At 49.8% G+C, this 21,437-nt stretch overlaps 1 protein-coding gene across 2 annotated transcripts in view; it reads left to right on the top strand.

Annotated features, from left to right (window-relative positions):
• Window positions 1-5,730: 5,730 nt before the first annotated feature.
• Window positions 5,731-21,437, top strand: part of NUAK1 (NUAK family kinase 1) — a 73,417-nt gene continuing 57,710 nt past the window's right edge. Inside the window, exon 1 of one of the 2 annotated variants that reach the window (XM_036297516.1) lies at window positions 5,731-6,376. In XM_036297516.1, coding sequence (XP_036153409.1) covers window positions 6,122-6,376 — 255 coding nt within the window. In that variant the 5' untranslated portion in view covers window positions 5,731-6,121. The remainder of the gene's footprint in view (window positions 6,377-21,437) is intronic. The other variant, XM_036297515.1, reaches the window with a different exon arrangement.

Below are 21,437 nucleotides of genomic sequence, written 5' to 3'. Positions count from 1 at the left end.
TCTCTATATGTCCCCAGCCGGCCCAGAACCCCTCATTTAACCTCAGTGGAACCCTGAAGGCTCTCCCATTGTCGCCCATCAGAGGTATTTCCCCCACCTACTCCAGCACATTCCTGCATGTGACACATTTGCTTTCTGGTGGCTGCTCTTCCCAGGGTGGCACAGTGTTGCTTTCTGCTTCTGGAATGCTTTCCCTGTTGGCGGGGAATTTCTCACATTTCAGTTTCTGTTCTCTATAGTAGAACCTTCCAACGAATCCTGCTGGTTTTTTCCCCTCAGGAAGAAGCTATCTTATTTTTCAGTGTAAAGTTCAGGACAGAGAAAACAAAGCCAATGGAACTGTTGCCAACTGTCCTCTTGCCCCATCCTCTGCACTCGGGCACAGAGGAGGGAGAAAAATAAGGAATGTGCGAGAAACTTAAAACCGAAATCTGCAAAAGGGCCCAAATGGTCAGCACAGCAGTCATCGTAACTCATCTCACCTGATGACGTCATTCCACAGAGAGGCAGAGACTCCTGCCTGAGGTGGCACCACTGTGTGTAGCAGGGGTAGACGCCCTGGCCTTGTCCCCATACGATGGTGGCTACTCAAACCAGTGCTCTCCCCAAACAGGAGCCTTCTGCTCTCTTCATCACCACATGGATGAGAAAAACGAAAAGTAAGATCTCAGTCTGGATTGTTTCAGTGGAATCCTTGTAACATCCGCTGGTTCTATTAATAATTCTGTTTCCTTTTGTCATCTGTCCACTCCCATGAAGAGGCCTCCTCTTGCATCCTTTTACACACAAAATATAATACCCGTGGGAAGGTGGCAAATAATATTAATGGCAACATACATCTCATGCTGTTTTTAGTACTTTTTTTTTTTTTTGGCATTAACTCAATTGGTCCTCAACAAAAGCCCTTTGAGCCAGGTATTACTAATGTCCCCATTTTAAAGATGAGGAAAAAAAGAGGAAGTTGTCCAAGATTGCTCAGCTTAAAAGTGGGCATGGCAGGGTTTGAATTCAGTGGTTTTGATTCTGGATTCTATGCTCTTAACCACCATTCGTACTGCTTCTTTAGTCACCTAGCAGGGGAAGAAAACATAGCTATTTTTTTAAAAAATATTTTTTTATTGATTTCAGAGGAAGTGAGAGGGAGAGAGACGTGAAACATCAATGATGAGAGAGAATCATTGATCATCTGCCTCCTGCACGCCCCACAGAGGGGATCAAGCCTGCAACCCGACATGTGCCCTGACCTCCTGGTTCATAGGTTGACACTCAACCACTGAGCCACACTGGCTGGGCAACATAGCTTTCTGTTCTGATTTGTGAGTAAATTTTAGTTTTTATTTTAGGTCTCTATTTCATATTTAAATAGACTTGGTGCTCCCAAGAAATCTGGTGGCCAGAGGTCAGTTGACTGCTGTAAATTATGTTTAATACCCACAGACTGGAAGCTTCATGAAGATGTGACCATTCCTGTGTTGTCCAGGACATCCTCAGCCCCAGATGCTTGGCATGTGGTAAGAAAATAAGACATATAGTTGAATGAGTAAATTTATTGCTTAATGTCTTATGACCATTCTATACTCCTCTTTGGTTTCTGATACATGTAACTGAGGGAAAAAAATTAAAGGAAAAACTGGCTCCATATACTCTGCTTTCTCCTTCCATAAGTCCTGTAAGTAGACAGGAAATAAAAAAGTGGGATTTTTGGTTTCACCTATTCAGATGGTTGTTATAATCTTCAATTTTGGTTTTTTATATGTAAATATGACTTAGTATAAGCTGTATGTATTAGTGAGGGCAATACTTGCTGCTAAAACAAAAACACCCTCTAATTTCTGGGGCTTAACAGAATACAAGTTTATTTCCTACTCATGTACCAGTTCAATGTCCTGACCAGAGGGTGGCTTCGTTCCTCAAGGTGATGCAGGGACCCAGGCTCCTTTTCTCTAGTGAGTCCACCATCTACTGGAGCCTTGGAATCCTTTGCTTCCAGCAAGGTAAAGTGGGGAAGGCACACCCCATTTTAAACATCCTGGCCTGGAAGTAATGACCATTAATTTTGCTCATATTCCATTAGAGAGAACTAGTCATGTGACCATGCTTGGATGCAAGGGAAGCTGGGAAATATAGCCCCAGCTGAACAGCAGTTCATCAACTCCCCTATAAAAGGAGAAGCATACATTTTTGGCGGGCAGCTAGCCATCTCTGCCACAGTGAAGAATGAGCATCTTCTTAGATTGCTCTTTAATGCAAGATGTCTACCAGATAACATACTGAAGGTGGAAATGCCACAATCTTCGGTAACTTTCCAAACCCTCATCTAGAAAACTGGAAGACTAGTGTCAACCAAAGCACAGCTATTCACTGATGTGAGCTGGGTTGTCAGGCAGCTTGGAATAGGGGCCTGGGCAAAATCTTAGAGTCAGAGACTTGGGTTCAAACCCGGATTCAGGTAGTTACCAGCTGTCTGATCACAAGCAACTTACCTTCTTTGAGACTCAGTGTTCCCAACAGCCAAATGGGGATCATAACAGCCAAATGGCAGCTTTACGGTGATTAGAAGTAATACATATAAAGGTCTGTTTTCTGAACAAAGATTTCTCAAGAAAGCACACATACCTTCTTTCAAGTGGTTTGGAAAGAAAGTGTAATAAAAAGCAAGCAATGAGCCTTATGAAATCTAAGTTATAGGACCATGTGGATGTAATGCTTCCAACTACAGATGTTACAACAACTGTCCTGTATCCGGGATGATCCCAGAAATCAGCCTATACAAGCAGTAGGATTAAATTGCTTGGAATTGTCTGAATTCTAGTAGGAGCTGCAGAAGATGAAAAATAAGTATATTAATAGCCATGATTTATTGAATGTATATATTATATCCCTTAATCCCTACACCAACCCCATGGGACATATTATTGTTACCACCGACAATATCACCTATGTTATTAGCATCCCCATTTTGCAGATGAGAGAACCGAGGCATAGAGAGGGCAAAGAGTTGCCCAAGATTGTCAATTGCTAGTGGTGGGACAGGGATTTGAACCCAGGCAGTTTGACTCCAGAATGCAAGCTCTGCCTAAATCCAGGAGGGGGGCGTGGGGAGGTCTTGTTGGAGGAAAAGCTTTATCTATGGAAAACACGGAATACAGTGCGTGATAACATTGTGCTGAAGTGTGGTTCCAATTATAAATGCTATAGGAATTCAGTCTGGAGAGGAACTCCCAGTGCTTGGGTAGGACTGTGTGCCAGGCATTGTACCGGGTGTTTCCATCCTTCCCATTTAAGGAGAGGCAGCACAGCACATGTGGAAGAGGAAGAGTATAAGGTTTGGGACTGGACAGGTAGGGTTGAAATCCAGGTGCTGCTATTTACAACCTGTGTAATCTCAGGCAAATGACTTAAGTTTTCTGATATGGTTTCCTCAATGGAAAATACGGATTACAACAACCACCCTAAAGGGTTACTGTCATGAAATGGTACCAGCCTATGGTAGGAGCTAGTCACTCAACAAATACCGATGACGTCCCAGGCACTTGTGAGCACACTATCAGCCAGAATAAGCTGGGTTATGCTGCTGTAACACCCCTCCAGCCCCCGAAATCTCGCTCACACTTACTTTTCCAATGCAGGTTACCTGGGACTGCTTGGCCATCTTTACAGAGACCCAGGCTGGCTGGGGGAGGCTCTATCTGGGTACCTCCATGGTTGTCAGGATAGGATCGCCAAGACTGTACTTTCAGAATGGTCAAGACATGAGGATTTGCCCATTGGATCTGAAAAGTTTCTACATGAAAACAGTGCTCTCATTCCATTGCCCTAAAAGCAGGGCATATGGCCCACGGCTCATTTCAAGAGGTTGGGGTCGTGGATTCCTACCACATCCCCAGGAAGGGAAAGAACCAGAAAAGAGCTGGTCAACAGTCTTAATTACCACTACAGACGTAGTCTGTTTACCTGTAAAACAGATGGGTAACCCGTACTTTAAGAAGAGGAAACTGAAGCCTTGAGAGGGTAAGTCATTTGACCAAGGTCAGGCGTCCTATTCCCCAGGGAGCCTGGCTCAACCCTTCACGTTACTCACTCTGACGCTTTATTCTACATGCACAACTGTCTACAGACTTTGTCTCAAAGCAGAATACAGTTTCAGGATGGGGATGAGGAGGCACTGCAAGTGCGGAGGACAGAATAGGGATTAAGTAAACATGGCCTTTGTGTTTGTCTTATGCAATAACTAGTGTGCGCCTGGGGAAGGCAGGAAGGGGCAGAGGGGTCATGTGGAGCCTGGCTAGAAGAGAAGTGTGGACAGATAATGCCAAGCCCTGGACGGGGCAGAGGGGCAGGCCTGGCGGATGGGAAGACTGCCTCGTTTTTAGGCCATTACTCTGGCAGCAGCGAGGGGGCTCGCGGAGAGGTCATGCTATTGCAGGAGTCCAAGCTAAGGCCATAGGGGTAGACGGGTGTGAGGACAGCAGGAATGCAGGAGGGATGAACCCGAGAGCTGCCAGGAAGGTCGAGCCCTGGCTCACTGGTGAAAAAAGTACAGAACCACCCGGCGCTCTGCAGATCGCACCAGACATACCTCACCCTTCCCATCCCCATCTGGTGCACTGCACCATTTTTAAACATGTCCCTAAACATTTCTCTCTTGCCGGCTTCCTTATTTTTCTTTGCCTCTTAAAGAAGGGGGCTGGGGGAGGTTGCGGCGGAGGCCTTCCCTGCCTGACTCCCAGCTTGGGGTGTAAAGTCGCTGTTACCACCTCCAGGATCTGGTCCTTCCAGTTTAAGGATAAATTCCAAGGCCGAAGGGGCCAAGAGGCCTGCAAGTGGCCTCCCGCCCAGCAGGCCCCGGGCCCTGCTCCATCCGAGGTGCCGGGCTTGCCCGCCTCGGAGGCCTCGGCGGGAAGGGCGGGCGCCCAGCTCCGCACAGACGCCTCGAGCGCCCCGTCTCTTCCACGTCCCCACCTCTCCTCCTCTCCCGGGCCTGGATGGCGACGGAGGACCCGCAGGCCGGCGGCGGGCCCCAGGTTCCGCCTCCGAGTCTCCCTTCCTCCGTCCTTCGGGGCGGGCCCCCGGGTCAAAGCGCTCTTTTTGGGGTTCCCAGGGTCGCGCACGGCCCCCGGCGGGCAGCCATCCCCCAGGCCCGCGGGGCGGGAGGGGTGCGCATGCGGCGGGAGGGGGCCGTGACTCACCGCCTGCAACCCAACACCCGCCGGCTCCCCTCCCCCAGCCTCTCCCCCAGCTCCGGCTGGGCGGCCGCGGCGACACCTAAAAGAATGAAGGGGCGCCCGGGCCCGCGGCGCCCCCGGCCGGATCGCGAGCGGGTCCCGGCGGCCCCCGGCGCGGAGCGCTCTCGGAGGCTCGGGCCCTGGGCTCGGCGAGCAGCCACCGCCGCCGCCGCCGCCGGGGAGCGAGCCAGAAGGGAGGCCCGGAGGCCGGAGCAGGAGGCGGCGGCGGTGGAGGGCCCGGGCCCGCGGTAGCTGCGGCGAGCGATCCGGGGCGGGGGCGCCCGGGCTGGGCCCCCCCCTCCCCTCCCGGCTCCCGGTCCGGCCGAGCGAGGACAAAGCCCCCGGCCACGGCTGCGGCCTGCGCCGCGCGGCACAAAGGGCGAGTGGCGACAGGCTCCCATCCCCCTCCGGCGGGGGCGGCCCGGCGGGGGGCGGCGGGGAGGTGGGGAAGCCCCGGCCGCCCCGCCCCTCGCCCCCCTCCCCCGGGACCCGCCAGCGCGCCGCCCCGCCCCCGCCCGTCTGCCCGTCCTCCCGGGGAGGGCTCGGGGGGCGCGGCGCCCACATAACACTCCCCTCCTGCGCTCGGAGCCACCCCCTCTCCCCTCCCTCCTGCAAACACCACCGCCTCTCCTGCCACCGCCGCCACCTCGCCCGCCGCTCCTCAGTGCGCGCGGCCGGTGGGCGGTGCGCGGACCGTGCGCGCCGGGGGCGCCAGATGTGCAGTCCCCGCCGCCGCCAGTGACCCAGCCGCAGCCCCAGTTGGATCCGGCCGCCTCCTCCATGCTGCGGGGGCGACGTTGAGCGCGCACCCCGACTTCCCTCGGCGGGGACCCCGACACCCCGAGTGCCGTGTGCCGGGTCCTGCCCTGTCCATCCCACTCGTCCCGAGTTTGGCCATGGAGGGGGCCGCTGCGCCCGCGGCCCGGGACGGCCCCGACTTGGGGCCGGGGGCGCCGGGTTCTCCCCCGGAGGCGGTGGCGGGGGCGACCGCAGCCCCCGCAGCGGCGGCCCCGGAGCCCAGGAAGCCGCACGGGGTGAAGCGGCATCACCACAAGCACAACTTGAAGCACCGCTACGAGCTGCAGGAGACGCTGGGCAAAGGCACCTACGGCAAAGTCAAGAGGGCCACCGAGAGGTTCTCGGGCCGAGTGGTGAGTGCGGGAAGCCCCGGGGGGCGCGGGCCCGACGCACTGGGGACCGAGGGCGCCAGGGGCGGGGGGTCTCGGGTGCTGCGTCTCTCTGGCCTGAGAGGGGGCTTTCCGGGAACCCCTAGACAGCTCCACTCTGCCCCCAGCTCCCCGGGACTCAGGCGTGTTTCTCTCCTGAAACACTTGTTACATCCTGTCTGCGCATATTTTGGGGGGTTTTATCCCAGCAGCAAAGTAGTGTTTATGATTTGCAAACACTTTGCAAGGTTGGGACCGTCAGGGTCTCCCTCTAGGGCGCGCGTTCAGACCGTGCCCTGGAAAGCCTTATTGCTCCAACTCCAATCCAGGTCCGAGCTCTCAGCTCAGAGCTGGTCCCCCAAATCCCGTGTCCTGCAGATGAATGCGACCCCCCTGCCCCCCACCCTCCCACTCATCCTCCCTATCACCTGGATGCTGCTGTCGCTGCAAGGGAGGGCGCACTCCTGCCTGTTTTTCAGAGAGAAGGTTAGGGAGCAAAAAGTAAAGGCTGCTGCAGGCATGAGGGCTGTGACAGTTTGGCCTGGCTTCTGGGAGGACTGAGATGCCCAGGGCATGAGTAGCCACACAGATGCTGAGTTGCAGCCGACTCAATTACACTTCAGGTCCTGGCTGCAAGGGCTACTAAATTGCTTTGAGTCTGGCCCAGCCGCCCCACTCTCTGTGACAGCTGAAACCCCGCCAGCATCCGGGCATCATTTGCACAGCCCCCAAAAGCTCCTCGAGTGCCTTGGGGTCTCTAGATGGTCGCCAACTTGGTTTGTTGTCATTTTCCTTTCTGCAGAACAGGCCCCAGTAATCCACACGGCTTGTGGCTAGAGGATTGGGTTCAAAGTGACTGACGGCTGCAGAAGGATTTTGTGTGGTGTGTGGCAGAAAATTAACAGGGTACTTTGATTTGAAGCATATCTGATGCATTTTCATCGATTTAGCGCCAGACTAATTTTGAGACTCCTTGTGTGCCCATTTTGGGATGTTTCATGACCCAGGGTTGGTTATAAACTTAACAAGTGAGGGGGGGGGGGGGCGGAGACAGGGGGGAAGCAAAATGAATCGTTGAATGAATTGGTAGGTTGATGTTGGTATTTTTCTTTTGCATAAGTGCAGAGATTGTTCTGTGAAAAGGGGGGCACCAATCAGAAAGTTCAGCCCCCCCCCCCCCTTCTTAAATATTTGGATTCCTGGATAACTCCCTCATTCTAAGCGTCACTGTTTGGGTTGATATAACTTTATCCTATAGCTTAAAAAAAAAGTCTGTTGTAGGTTAATTGGAAATTTGAGACATTGTACATTATGTATTTTAGGCTGTTTCCAATGTAAAAATTCTATAGCAAGCAAAAGTAGTGGAGAATTCACTCTGGGCAGGTGCCATTTCTGAAGGCTGAAAATATTTAAAGAGGACATGGTTGTAACGATGCCCTTCGGGGAACACCTTTCCAGGTTTGTGGAAGAAGAGGCTGAGAAACGTGCGCTTCATTCATGCTTTTCTTCTGAGGTGATATTCCCCAGGCTGGATGTTGAATAAGCAAAAACTAAGCTTAGCTTCTTGCCCGTGTTGTCTTAATAGCTGTTGAAGAATCGCGCTGGGAAGTTGGAAAGTGGGATAATGAAAAACAGACGCGGTTGGAGCTGCAGGTTGAGGATGTGGGTTTGTGAGGGGTTGAGTGGTAAGGGTGTGTCTGGGGGGATCTGTGAGGGGACACAGAAGCCTGAATGCTGGGGAGCTGCCGCGAACTGAGAGAATGAAACCTTGTGTTATGGCAGATACCTTCCTGAGTTTTACTGGAGCTTCCTGCCGGGCATTCCTCTCACTGTCGGATCCACAGAGTAAGTCAGAGTGGAAGGGACTGCATCCGTAGAGGGGAGCTTGCCCTTTTCTTTCTGTGGGTGTCTCCCTGTCTTTGCAGAAACTCTGAGCATTCCGTCGGGATTTAATTGAATGCCCACGAGGGGGCGCCCTGAGAACGGAAGAGGCTCATTTCTCAGCCGCAAGACTTCAGTCCTGGATGTTATTGTCCAGCCCTAGTTCAGTTTCCCATTGTGCTGTTTATTTCAGCCCCATCTCTTGTTTTACTCAAAAAATTAATGCAGAGATTTTGAATCTGGTAGCAGATCCAGCCCCAGAAACCGACAGTCTCCAAACTGCTTTCAACTGGATAGATGCGCTTACAATGTCAGCAAAATCATCTGGTGAAAACCTCGCATTAAAGAGGTGGAAAACTAGTGGGTGAGGTGGGGTGAATGGGAGGCCTCCTTGGCCTTGAGTCCTGCCCCTGCTGAGCACACTGCTCACAGGCGGTGTAAGGACTTAACTGAGAAGCAGGAATTGTCAGGTGGAAAATTCCCTGTGCCTGGCTGAACAGAAAATAAAACAAACATAAAAAAAATTTGGTCAATGAGTTGTTCTTGCCATACAGCGCTTGGTGACTCAGAATCTGTCAAGAGCAGCAAGAAATTTTCATTTAAACTGGCAGTTTTCTTCTGGTTCCAAGGATGCCCTAAACGGTGACAATTTACTTGTAAGGTACCATTGAGGTGACTTGACAAGCGCTGACTCCGTGCTGCCTTTTCACTCTTCAGGGAGAATTCCGCAGTGATTTATTTTCATTTGCAGCCTCGCCTTCTAGAGCACTTCTCGTGAGGTGTGGTGGTTTTAAGCGACTTTGCCAATGCGAGTGGCTGGAGTCCGGTGTTGGGTGTCAGGCTGCATGAGATGCTGTGCAATCAGTACTCCTGAGACAGAGAAGTGTTTAAAAACAAGAATGTTGTGGCTTTTAATTGCATGTCTGGAGGGCCTTCTGAATCAAACAAAACACCGCACAGCATCATCTTCTGTGAAAGGCAGTTCCAAAAAGTGTTGCAGAATCAGGAAATTGGATCAGCTAGTCCAGCCCTCCGCATGGTCCAGGCATCTTCCGGCATCTTCCCCTCTTCAATCTCAAATGTGGCCTTGAGGCCACTGCCTGAGCCTGTCCACAAGACAGGGACTTCGAGAAATTAACAAGCCCAACAACGAGGTACTCTTGCAGAAGGGCTAAGAGCCCTGGCTGACATTCAAATCCTGACCCATTCCTTGCTAGCCTTGTGACCTTGTGCAAGCTATGCAGCGGTTTGAAACCTGTTTTCTCATCTGTAAAATGGGCAAATAATGGTACTAAGTTCATGGGCTTATTGTGAGAATTGAGTAAAATTATCTATAGAAAGCCTCAAATGGGGAAATATTAGTAAGCCCATTTCAGTTGCCTCTTTTAGCAAGTTCTCCCCTTCCCCCTCATTTTACTTGGACTTCCATTTAGAGTTTAAGACCATCAGAAAGGCATGATGCTCTGGACAGCCTTGTATCATTCAGAGAGAAAGAGAGAGAAGAAATAATCAACCTTTCAGGTTAATTAGGGAATGCTAGGGAAGTGTGCCCACAGGAAGCCAAGGCAGCCGTATTCCAGTAGGCTCTGGAAGTGTTTCTGAAGCCTTGAATTTAGGCTTTGTTTATTGCAGAATTCTTGTTTTGCTACAATTTTGGCCACACTGTCGAGTGAGCCCCTGTGTCGAAACACGGCATGCATTTTCTTTGAGCCAAACTCCCTAGACCTTCAGGCAGCACAAAATATTGACAAAACATACCAAAACCAAGAACAACATTTTGGGGATAGGTGTCATGTGATCACCTCACTGCCAAGAGCCAAATTCAACTTTCCCTGGGCACCAGGTTATCTCTGGTACATGGTGTTGTATAAGCAGGAGGAAAGGTTTGTGGGAGGGGTCTGGCATGGGAGTGGCAGGACTGGTGGGCAGAGTGTGCCCCCAGGTCCTAGAGCTCTAGTTAGAGGGATGGGCCATCCTCACTTGGCAAAGCTACTGATTTGACCCAAAATGGGTGTTTTCAGCATTGGCCCTGCTATTCATAGCCTGGTGCTGGAATATTTGCAGATCAAGGGAGTGAATTAGCAGGCTGGGCCTACTGAGCCAGGGCAGGGCATGTGTGGCTGTCATATGCACATGTCGGAGGTGCCATGTTGCAGCTAAGACTCGACTCCAGTTTCAGGGATCAAGGGACCTCGGCAAACATGTGGTCCAAACTTCTTATCCTGGAGGTGGAAAAAGTAGGGCACAGAAGCGTTAGGTGACTTTTCTGAGGTTGCACAGCTCCTAAGTGACTGGGCTGGGTCTAAGAAACCTGATTCTTGGTTTGGTATTTTTCCATCACTCATTTCATAAATCTTTCCTCGAACAAGACATGATCCTCACTCTTAAAGAGCTTATAATCTGGTAGCAAAGATGAAGTGTACTTACAAATATTGAACTAATTCAGCTCAGTTCAACAAAGATTTATTACCATCTGCCATATGCTTCTCACCATGTTAAATGCTGGGACATAGACAAAGAACTTACCGTCTGGCAGGAGAGATAGAATTAAGCAGTGGCCGTGGGCAAACTACGGCCTGCGGGCCGGATGCGGCCCGTTTGAAATGAATAAAACTAAAAAAAAAAAGACCGTATCCTTTTATGTAATGATGTTTACTTTGAATTTATATTAGTTCACACAAACACTCCATCCATGCTTTTGTTCCGGCCCTCCAGTCCAGTTTAAGAACCCATTGTGGCCCTCGAATCAAAAAGTTTGCCCACCCATGGTAGGTCATGGGTTCCTCTTCTATGCAGGACTTGATGATTTCAGGTGATTTTCAAGTCAGAATGTAGTTCATTGAAGCTTAGTTCAATGACTTTGATCCTGGAGAGGAGCGCCCCTTCCCAGTATTAGCCCTGCTGTTATTATTACTACCAGCTGATATCTTGGGGAGCCTGGGGTGTGTCTACTTTACAGATATTTTCTCTGAGCCTCTCGTCAGTGCTAAGAGGCATGTACTCTAGTTAGACCCATTTAATAGATAGGGACAGTGAGGCTTTAGGGAGGTTTGGTAACTTGCCCAGGGTTTATACAGTTAGACAGTGTCAAATACATCGATCTGTTTTGAAACCTGTTGCTTTTAAAGAAATGGAGAACCTTCCTTATGTAGTCTAGCTGGTCACTTCTGGATTTGGGCGTGGTTGCTCCGCTCCTGGTGCCAGAGCAGCCATGGGGTGATTATTTTCCTGGGGGGTTTCTCGCTGTTGTTCAGCAGGGGATCTAGAGAAGAGGCCATGGAATACTGTACGATTAGGGACAACAAGTGCTGTTGAAGATGACCTTTGATTTGAGTTTCAGAAGACTGAAATATGGGGGGAGGGGCGGTTTTAGCTAGGGGGCAGAGTCTAGTGTGAGCTGGGACCCAGAGGGAGGCAAGATGGGTAAAATAGGATGGGGGTAATACTAATATATAATAACAACAGCTAATACTTCTTGAGTGATTATAACATGCCAGGCACATATAAACTGATTTAAGCCTCCTAATAATTCTGTAGTGACCTCATTTTCCAGATGAAGAAACTGAGTCACAGAGAGGTTCACTAGCCTGCCAAGGTCACAGGTCGTGTGAATGCAGAGACTTGGCCATCTCCCCTCCTCTAAGGGGCTGGGCTAGGTTCTGATCACAGTGGGGCCCTGAACCCTTCTGACTGGTGGGCTGGCTCGGAGCAGGGAGGCTGGCCCGGAGGTTTTCGCAAGAGTTAAGGTATGAGAAGATAAGAATCAGACTGCGTTGGGAGAGAAAGATATGTCTGCTGGCAAACTATCTGCTCACTGAGCCACAAGTATGTTTTAATGAATCAGGTCAAAGAGCTCTCTACCTGGACACACACTGCGTTTTTTGTTGCCTAAGAATCCTCAGGTTCTAGAAGCCCTAGGGGACCTCGGGAGATCAGCCCGTTCGCTTCTTTGCTTGGAGACAGAAATGCACACACACCACGCACCAGGTCTTCATGGCGTCATTTCCTCCTGGGAAGCATCAGCAGATAAGGGTTGAGTCAGGTATCTGGTCTGTTTTGTCGGTAAGCCCTGTCTGACTGTCTTGAACTCTGTCAAGGCCTCGCATCATGCCAAGCACATAGTAGGTCCTCAACAAAGGCTTATAGAATGGAACAGAAAGGAATACATTGAGCCGGGGGAATATTTTAGGAGGTGTAGAGGTTGGAGGTCATCATCTCTGACCTCACGGAGCTTTTTGATGTGTTGGGAAGAAAAGACAATGGCTGGAAATGAATGGCCAATTACGTAGCAAAGTTTGCAAAGCCAGGCAGACCCTCCCCTGCACAAATTCCCTTTCTGTTACCTGTGTTCATGCACTCGTTGGGGGGGGGGGGGGGGGAGAGAGAGAGAGAGAGAGAGAGAGAGAGAGAGCGAGAGCGAGCCGTCTCTCCAGGGCTTGTCAGCTTCCTGGCCTCGGCTTCCTGTCCTCAGTGGCTCCGGGTCAGACAGCATAAGTCTCATTTGTCTTTCCCACATGGAAGTCCCGGAGCATCTGTAGGTTATGCTTTGCGAAGTACCGGCTTTAAAGCAGAATGCGTTTATCATCACGCTGGCCCAGACAACACTGTGCAGTGCAGGAATGAGGAGGTCCCAGGCCCAGAACAGGAGGGGCCAGGCCAGATGACCCACCCATGAGCGGTGTCTGGCTGTATTGATAAAATTCTCTGGAAATGGCCCAGAAGCAGCCAGATGTTGACTTCACGGCGAAGCTCTTCAGTAAACTTTCAACTGCATGTTAAACCCGGGCTGGGCAAGTTCCACTCCTAGGTCTGCCCAGGAGAAGTGCAAACACATGTCCACACAGAAACTTGCACATAAATGTTCACAGCAGCATTCTTCCTAAGAGCCCCACAGTAGAAGCAACCCAGATAGTCACCGGCTGATGGATGGATCAAACAGGGGAATGTTCATTTTATGTATGAACATTATTTATGATCAATTCCATTCTTTTATTTATGGAGGACCTCTGGAATAGTATTCAGAAATAAAATGAAGCGTGGATACATAGGTGAACTTGAAAACATGATGCTAAGTGAAAGAAGCCAGTCACAAAAGATCATGTATAATGTATGGTTCTGTTTCTCTGAAGTATCTGAAGTAGTCAAATCCATGGAGACAGAAAATGGATTAGTGGTTGCCTAGGGCTGGGAGTGGCTGCTAATGGGCATGGGGTTTCTTTTGGGGAATGAAAGTGTTGGAAAGTTGGTCGTGATGAGGATTGCACCACTCTGAATATACTAAAAGCTATGACATACACGTTTTAAATGAGTGAATTGATGGTATGTGAGTTAGATCTCAATGCTTCTGTTATGAAGAACAACTGTAGTTCGGGGAGGTGATTGGGGAGTGGGATTGGGAGGTAGAGGCTCCTATCAGGCCCGCAAGACTCCAACCTGCAGGTCCAGGGAGCGCGCACGTGCATTTTGTGTTAAGTGGGAAGCGCCGTCCTGTGTGCCATGGTCAAGGGAGAGTGCTCCGTCGTGTGACCGTGGGCTCCTCCCCAATCTCCTTTAAACCTGCTTTTCAGCTGCTACTAATAGGTCTTATTTTATGGAGTGTTGAGAGGATTCAGGTGCTGTGGCTCCAAGCCCTGTGCTAAGTCGTAGGCGGGCAATCAGATCATATGTTATGTACGATAGTCTCAGAGGCACATCTGTACGAAGTAGAAACAGGCCTTTCTCTGGGTGGATGAGTGGAAAAGCTCCTTTCCTGACTACCTGAAGCCGCCCCAGACGGTGGCTGCGTGAGAACAGTGTGGGCTGGGTGCCTGTCACTTGCCCCTCCAAGTGGCTTTCATCATGGTTCTGATCAGCTACTGTGCATCACTACTCTGTGGCCGAAGATTCCCCGTGATGAAGACACAACATACTTTGGGGGCTGACACACCTTTTCCTGTCACTCTAGCAATAAACCCGTTGCATTTAACGAGCACTTACTAAAGGGCCCAGGACTGTGGGATATTTCAGGGAATGTGATGAGCCTTGCCGACAAGATACCGAGAAGTTAGTTGGGATGTGAAAGGAACACATCTGGAATCATCTGAGAGCAATGCAAGGTAGTATATCAATGAGGGGCGGAGGAAGAAGTCACGGCTGTGGAATCAGGCAGACTCGAGTTCAGATTCCTCCCCGCTACTGGGCAGCTGGACGATCTGGGCAAGCTGCCCGTTCCCTCAGAGCTTCTGCATTCTCATTTAGAAAAAGGCGGCTACCAAGTGGGATTCATGAGAAATGGGGTTTGGAGCCTGGTGCACAATAGGCTCTTGAAAACTAGAGCCAGCATTGTTATTTTGATGAGAAGTACTAGCATTGAGTACCTGGTGACCTTCTCATCTTAGATGGTCACCTCTCCTGATTGCAAGGGGACTAAACTCTGAATTTTCCATGTCCTTCGAGGTTCCTTCCTGGGTATCTGAACCCTCACGTCCTTATTCCTCTATCTTGGACCCGTATCCATTCCCTTCAGAGCACGCAAACCGTGTGGTTTTGGTGATCTGTGTGTATACATGCTGACCTTGTTGCCCATTAGAAGGTAAACTGCATCCTGGTCTGTAGCCTGGTGCCAGGCGTATAATAGGTGCTCAGTAAATATGAATGAATGAATGAATGAATGAACAAATGAACAAGTGGATGAAGCAATCCTGAGACAGGGGAGTTCTGTGAATGTGGCAGGCAGTGGAGTGGGGAAGGCCAGATGGGACCTTCCTCCTCGTTTCCTGGGTCACCCCTCTCCTCGTCACTGTGAGGACATCTGTGGACAGCCCAGCATTGCCAGGTGCCTCTTGACTGCGCTGTGGTCCCGGAGAGGCAGAGCGAACCTGTTCCTCACCCTTGCAGGCTGCTCCCCAAAGCACTGCTTTCTTGGGTTGCTTTCATACTTCCCGAGACTCCAGCCTCCCATCCGAGACACCCTGGCGATCAGCTCTGCAGAGTAGACGGGCTTTAGATGCAAAGTGCATTTGCGAGGCTTTCAAAACATTGTATCCCGGTTGTAAATCAAGTACTTAAAGAATTGTAAACTGGCTGGGGTGCAGAGGTAATGTATGTCTGCAAGAAACACCATGGCGATTTGCCCTTTAAACTGGAGAAAAGAATTCCACTTGTTTACTTTCATTAGAGATATTCAGAGGCAGCCCGAGGTTTCTAGTGGGAAGGTGCTAAGAGGCCTCTGTGGTAGGTTCCCCTCCTTCCCTGGAAGGGGAGGGGACTGGTGGTGTTCAAGTGGCTTGGGGTGTGCAGCTTGAATCTCTTTCTCCCCAGGGCAGTTTCACAGTAAAAAATGGGGGCTGCTTCTCTTGAGTATTTTCCAATGACCATTCCCTCCCCATCCCTTCCAGCTGATTCAAAAGCCACAAAGGCATCCATCAATCAGATCTCGGCAGATTAGAAGGTTTCCTCCCCTCGCTGTTATTTCACCTGTGATTCACCCCAAGGACACTCAGATCCCAGTCTTGTACAGCTGTGGTGGAAGGGAAGTGGACCATTCAGCCTAAAAGGGTGCATGGCCGTGACCTGGAGCCAGGCTGCCTGGGTTTGAGAGTCTCCCTCAAACCTCCTGTGTAACCTTGAGATGGTGAGCTTGACTCAGTTTCCTCATCTGTGAAATGGGAATGCTGGGAGGAGAAATGAGTTGTATGTCCAGTTCTCAGAAAAGTGTGTGGTCACAGTGACTGTTCTATGTGTTCTTCTTGGGAGGCAGGCCGGGGTCTCAGCTGTCTGTACCTTGAAAGCCCTGGGCACAGTGCATCGCACATAGTAGGTGCCCCGGTGTTGAGCCCGCTTTCTTCACCTTTACATTGCGGGGCTGGGACAAAATGTTCTCCAGAGCCCTTGCCAGGTCCTAGGAAGAGAATCCTGTGTTCACTGAAAGGAATTGGGGAGATGTAGACTTCATTTCCGGTGGCCTGGTTTTTGGCAGAAGGACTCCGTGTACGGGGAGGGGGCATATGTTCAGCTCCCAAACCTTTTTGAGATGGTTTGGTGCAGGCTCTGTCAGGTGTGAGGAAAGTCTCCCACGGGGAGTGTCAGCCTGTGCTGGGGAGGACTTCTCACCCTCCCTGTTCTCTGGCCCTTTAGGGTCCCGTTCAGCTCTAGGCAGGCACTGCTTTTAAAAAAATATATTTTTATTGATTTCAGAGAGGAAGGAAGAGGGAGAGAGAGATAGAAGCATCAATGATGAGAGATTCATTGACTTGCTGTCTCCTGCATGCCCCGTACTGGGGATTGAGCCTGCAACCCAGGCATGTACCCTGCCTGGGAATCAAGCTGTGACCTGGTTCATGGGTCGATGCTCAACCACTGAGCAACACTGGCCGGGCAGGCCCTACTTTTTAAGCATGTCTGTGAGGTGGGTTCTGAACTAGGCTCTTTGTGAATTAGAAAATTCTCGCTTTCAAAGAACCTATCCATTTTCTCATCTGCACAGTGGGTTGATAATAGCGGAGCCTGCCTCATATGTTGTCCTCAGGATGCAGGGAGGGTGCTGAGAACAGTGCCTGATGTGTAGCAGGTCTCGGTACATGCTAACTGTTATTATTTGGGGATCAGAGGGGGGCCGGCTCACATTCTGCTGGGTTGCTTGGAAGGCTCTTTGCTCATTCCTTAGAAGCTTAGAATTTCAGAGGCTTTGCTTTTGGTCCCGATGAAGCCAGAGCCCTGGCTGCCTCTGCTCTCAGTTGTGCCTTTGGGTCTCCCCGGAGACACCACTTTTCTCCCAGTGGCTTTAGCAGTGAGGGGGCGGGCATTCAGCATCCATTCAGCCTGGGTCCTTCATCCTGGTGACTGGGGGGCTGGAGGCAAGACCCGGAGGATGAGGAAAAGACTAAGGAGGGGCCCTGTCCCCAAGGGCAAGAGATGTTTTTGGCAGCCTCAGTTAAAAGGAAGAATTGACTCCCTAACATGTTTTGATGTCTGTTGCAACCTTAAAGATGAAATCAGTTGATCAATCAACCAAGCTCACCTTTAGGGAGCACTTTATACTTGCCAGGCCAGGGGGAAAGCACATTGCCAGGCTCATCTCACTGATTTTCCTGTTGGCCTTAGACCCAGCCTGTGAGAGAGATGCTATTGCCATCCCTGCTTGACCACAGAGGGTCTGATGATGGCAGGAATGAAGCCCACGTCTGCCTGAGTTCTCAGCGGTGCCCCTAAGCAGCTTCCTAAGGAGGAGTAGAACTATCTTTGTCATTTTTTCTTGTGGCTGGTGTTCCTTCTGTTTCTCCCAGGCAGCACATTTAAAAATATGTATGTCTTCAGGTATTTGTTGAGCTCCTCCTCAGTGCCAGGGACTGTGTAGGCATGGGGTGGGGTGGGGGACAATAAGGGACAAGATATGACCTCTGCCCCAAAGGAGCTCATCACCGCTTGGTTGTAGAAGGTGTACCTACCGGTCATTTCTAGATCCCCATCTTGTGGTCCACACTTACCCTTACTTGCTGGTCTATTCAAGGAAACCGATTCCCTTGGGTTAGGTTTTTTTTTATTTTTAATCTCTCAGAATTCCTTCCTTTGCCTCAAGCACATCCATTATACAGCCTTGATTTTCACAGAATCAATTAAAAAAGATGCCAACAAACTTGGAGAAGCTCTTCGCAGTCCATCGCATAATTGTGGTGAGTGGTTCTGGGTAGATTGGAAAGTGAACTCTTCTCTAAGCCGCAGAAGCAGTGGGAGGGAAGAAGCTGACAGTCCGTCCATCTGCTGAGTGCAGAGCCCAGCACGGGTGTGGATGGAAAGGCAGGGCCAGGGCAGTGATGCTCTCACGCCAGGGAGAAGTCCCCTTTGCCTTTTCCTCAAGGTTAATTGATAACTTTTCTGGGGCAGAATCAAATGGAATGCTCAAGGAGGGACCCAGTGTGTGGGCGTGGAAGCAGCTGGTAGCAGGAATCCTGGAGAGGGGAGGAATTAAGTGGAAATCTCTACTAATCGTATCCACCTTCTTGAATGTGTAGGAAGGTCCAGAGCGAGTGTGTGTGTGTGTGTGTGTGTGTGTGTGTGTGTGTGTTCCTTTCCCTAACAGCCCTAATAGCAGGAAAGATTTAGTGAGTGATAGTGTGTGCCAGGCACTGTTCTAAGTACTTTACATGCCTTCTATCCTCTGAGCCTGTGTTATTAGTGCATTCATTTTACAGACGAGGAAGGAGAGACTTAGAGAGATCAAGTGCCTCGCCCAAAGTCGCAGAGCGGGATTTAGGGCTGGGCTGTCGAACATCAGGGTCATGGTTGTAACCACTGGGCCACAGGGCCTCTCATGGGTATGGAGCCCTGTGAGCCTCTGCTTTGGTTCGTTGAACCCAGACATAGAGCTCAGAGAAAGTTGTCTCCAGGCTGCGAGACAGTAATTTGAGGAACTTGGTTCCATAATCTTGATTTTTCCGTGTCTTACTCATTTTTCTCCTCCTAGTGTTAGTTCAGTGCCTGGCACACGAGAAGAATGCAATAAAAATTTGTTGAATGGCTGTGGCGTGTCCTGAGTCTGGGGATGTCGTCAGGAGACTTGGGAGCCGGTCCCAGCATTGCCACATCTTCAGCTGCGTGACCTTGGGCAAGAGATGTCCCTTCTGTGACTTCAACCAGCTTATCTGTGAGAGGAGTGCTCTGGGCCTGAGTTTTGTTTTAGGATTCATTATTCAGTCAACAAATATTTGTTGAATGCCTGCTATGTGTCCAACACGATTCTGCTCTGGGCGACAGGGAGAGAGCGACAATGACAATGAGACAGATTCCTGCTCTATCACTCAGAGCTTACATTCCAGCCTCTTTCAGATTCTGCCTTTGGTGAACTTCATGTCTCATCCCCAAATTGCTTCAAAGCGGAGGGCGCCAAATCCTCTCGATTGCTTTTCTTCACTGGAAGGCGTGTCCCACCAGGGCAGGATGTCCATCAGTTCTACTGACTGATACATCCCAAGTGCCTAGCACAGTGCCTGGCAAGTAAATATTGGTGATATGTGGCAGGCACGCCTGGATGAATGATTGCAGTGCCTCTCTTGCTAACAGAATCTCAGATATAAAAATTCTGCGCTTAAAGCTCAAGAAGAACATTATGGCTCCAAAGTGCCATTTTCTAGGAAAAACACTTTTTTTTTTTAAAGGCAAGATGCAGCTGAGAGTGGGAAGGTTTGTTACCTCTCTAGCTGAGGGATTAGCAAATCGGACAGGATTCCTCGATTATTTTCATCTGGCGATGCCTTTTGCAAACCAGAGAAAAAAACAAAAACTCGTCCTTTCCCCTCCACCCCCTTTGCTTTGAGCCAGAAAAAGCACTTGCTTCTTAAAATACAGCTCATGAAGGGAAAAATTATAACAAATATTTTGCATTTCTCTGGTGGCGGCACAGTCTGAATTCCTCTCAGCCCCACAACGAGTTCTAATTTTATGAAATGTTTGGATTAGCCCCCAATTTTCCGGTGGAATTTGGGAGGCTTGTGTTTGTACTCAAGCTGGAAGTGAAGAAATCTCATAAAATCCGTGCAGTGTCTCGGGCCCAGTGGGACGTTCTAGCCAAGGACAAAATGACCATCAACGTAATGACAGGGAAGAGAGAGAGAGAGAGCTCTCTGACAGCTGTGGGCAGGCCTTTCGGACGGTGGTGTGTTCTTGAACTACAGTCTCTGGGGCTTGGCTGGGCTGCATACCACTTCCAACTGATCATGGGCTATAAAAATTCCAGCCCAAGCACAGTACCTTGTACCTGACCTTGTTTCTTCAGATCCTGGAGCCTGAGAACATTAGGGCATCTGGTAATTGGGTGAGAGGCGTTTGATAACACATGGTGCTCTGTTCCCGCACTCCCCGCATGCCGTCCCTGGCACGTATTGCCTTGTGTTATAATTTCCAGTTTACTTATCTGTCTCTGCCTCTAGCCCTGCACTGTCTTCTATGGACACACGTGGCTGTTAAAATGAAAATTAAGTACAATTAAATAAAATGAAAATTTCAGTGCCTTGGTCATCCTAGCCACTTTTTAAGTGCTTAATATCCCTTTGTGGCTAGTGGTTACCATTGGACAGAGCAGAAAACGTAATTTCTGTCATCATGGAAAGTTATGAAGGGCAGACCTGCTCTGGATGCTGAGTTTAATCATTGCTGTGACACACTCCGCCCCTTGTTTTGCTTGATCAGCTCCATATGTAGCCCTTGTCACCATCTGTCAATGATCTCTAAGCAACCTCATGCGTCATCTTTTCTGTGCCTTCAGTGTCTAGGACAGTGCCTGGTATGTAGTGAGCGCCCAGTAAAGACGTTTAGAATGAAGGAATGAAGCTGTCTGATTCAGCATTGCTTGGCATGTGCCTCGCACACAGTGGGCCTTCAGAAAATTGAACGAATTCTTCTGGAGTTGAGCACAAATTATGTGTCAGGCTCTGGAGATACAATGATGAGCAAACAGACACAATTCTCTAGTAAAGGAGTTTATCCAATCCGATTGTTCTTAAACTTTTGGTGTGAATCTCCTGGGTGTGCCTGTTAAAATGCACCCTCCTCAGCACCCACCCCAGAAAATCTGATCCAGCAGGTCTGGGGTGGGACTCAGGGTGACCTGAGACTGAAATGCTTTAACCAGGCAACCCAAGTGAGTGTGAGGAGTTGGTCCATAGTCTGTACTTGGAGAAATATAGCAGCGGGAAGCTAGTTGTTGTATTCATCTGGGGATATACCACCCCGTTTTCTTTAGCCCACCCCTTCTCTTGTAATAATCAGAAGACCCTGCATCCTTACATTGGACCTGAAGCTTGAGGTCTCTTTGCTGTTATCCTTCCATGGAGTAATAATAATAATAACAAAAATAAACAGTTGCATGCAGTAATAGTGCCAGGCGAGAATCTAAGCACGTTAAATCATTGACCTAACTTCATCCTCAAGGTACTCTTAAAAGGTGCGTACCATTATTATCCCCATTTTACATGGATAAACTGAGGCCCAGAAATTTAAGTCATTTGCCCATGAAGTGCTACTCACGGTCACTGGGCTTTGATTAGCTGCCTTCCAAATGCCAAATGGGCCTTTATCTCCTTTTCTGCCAGTTGCTCAGAATCAAAGTGCAAGTATATTTCTGAATTGCCTGTTTAGGGGATTAACACATTTGGTCATTATGAGCTCTGTTGATCTACAAATGCTCATCACT

The sequence above is a fragment of the Myotis myotis genome, unplaced genomic scaffold (genome assembly GCF_014108235.1).
Source record: "Myotis myotis isolate mMyoMyo1 unplaced genomic scaffold, mMyoMyo1.p scaffold_m19_p_3, whole genome shotgun sequence".
Lineage (NCBI taxonomy): Eukaryota > Metazoa > Chordata > Mammalia > Chiroptera > Vespertilionidae > Myotis > Myotis myotis.
Note: the sequence above shows the minus strand (reverse complement) of the source record. Positions and strands in the feature narration are given on the sequence as shown.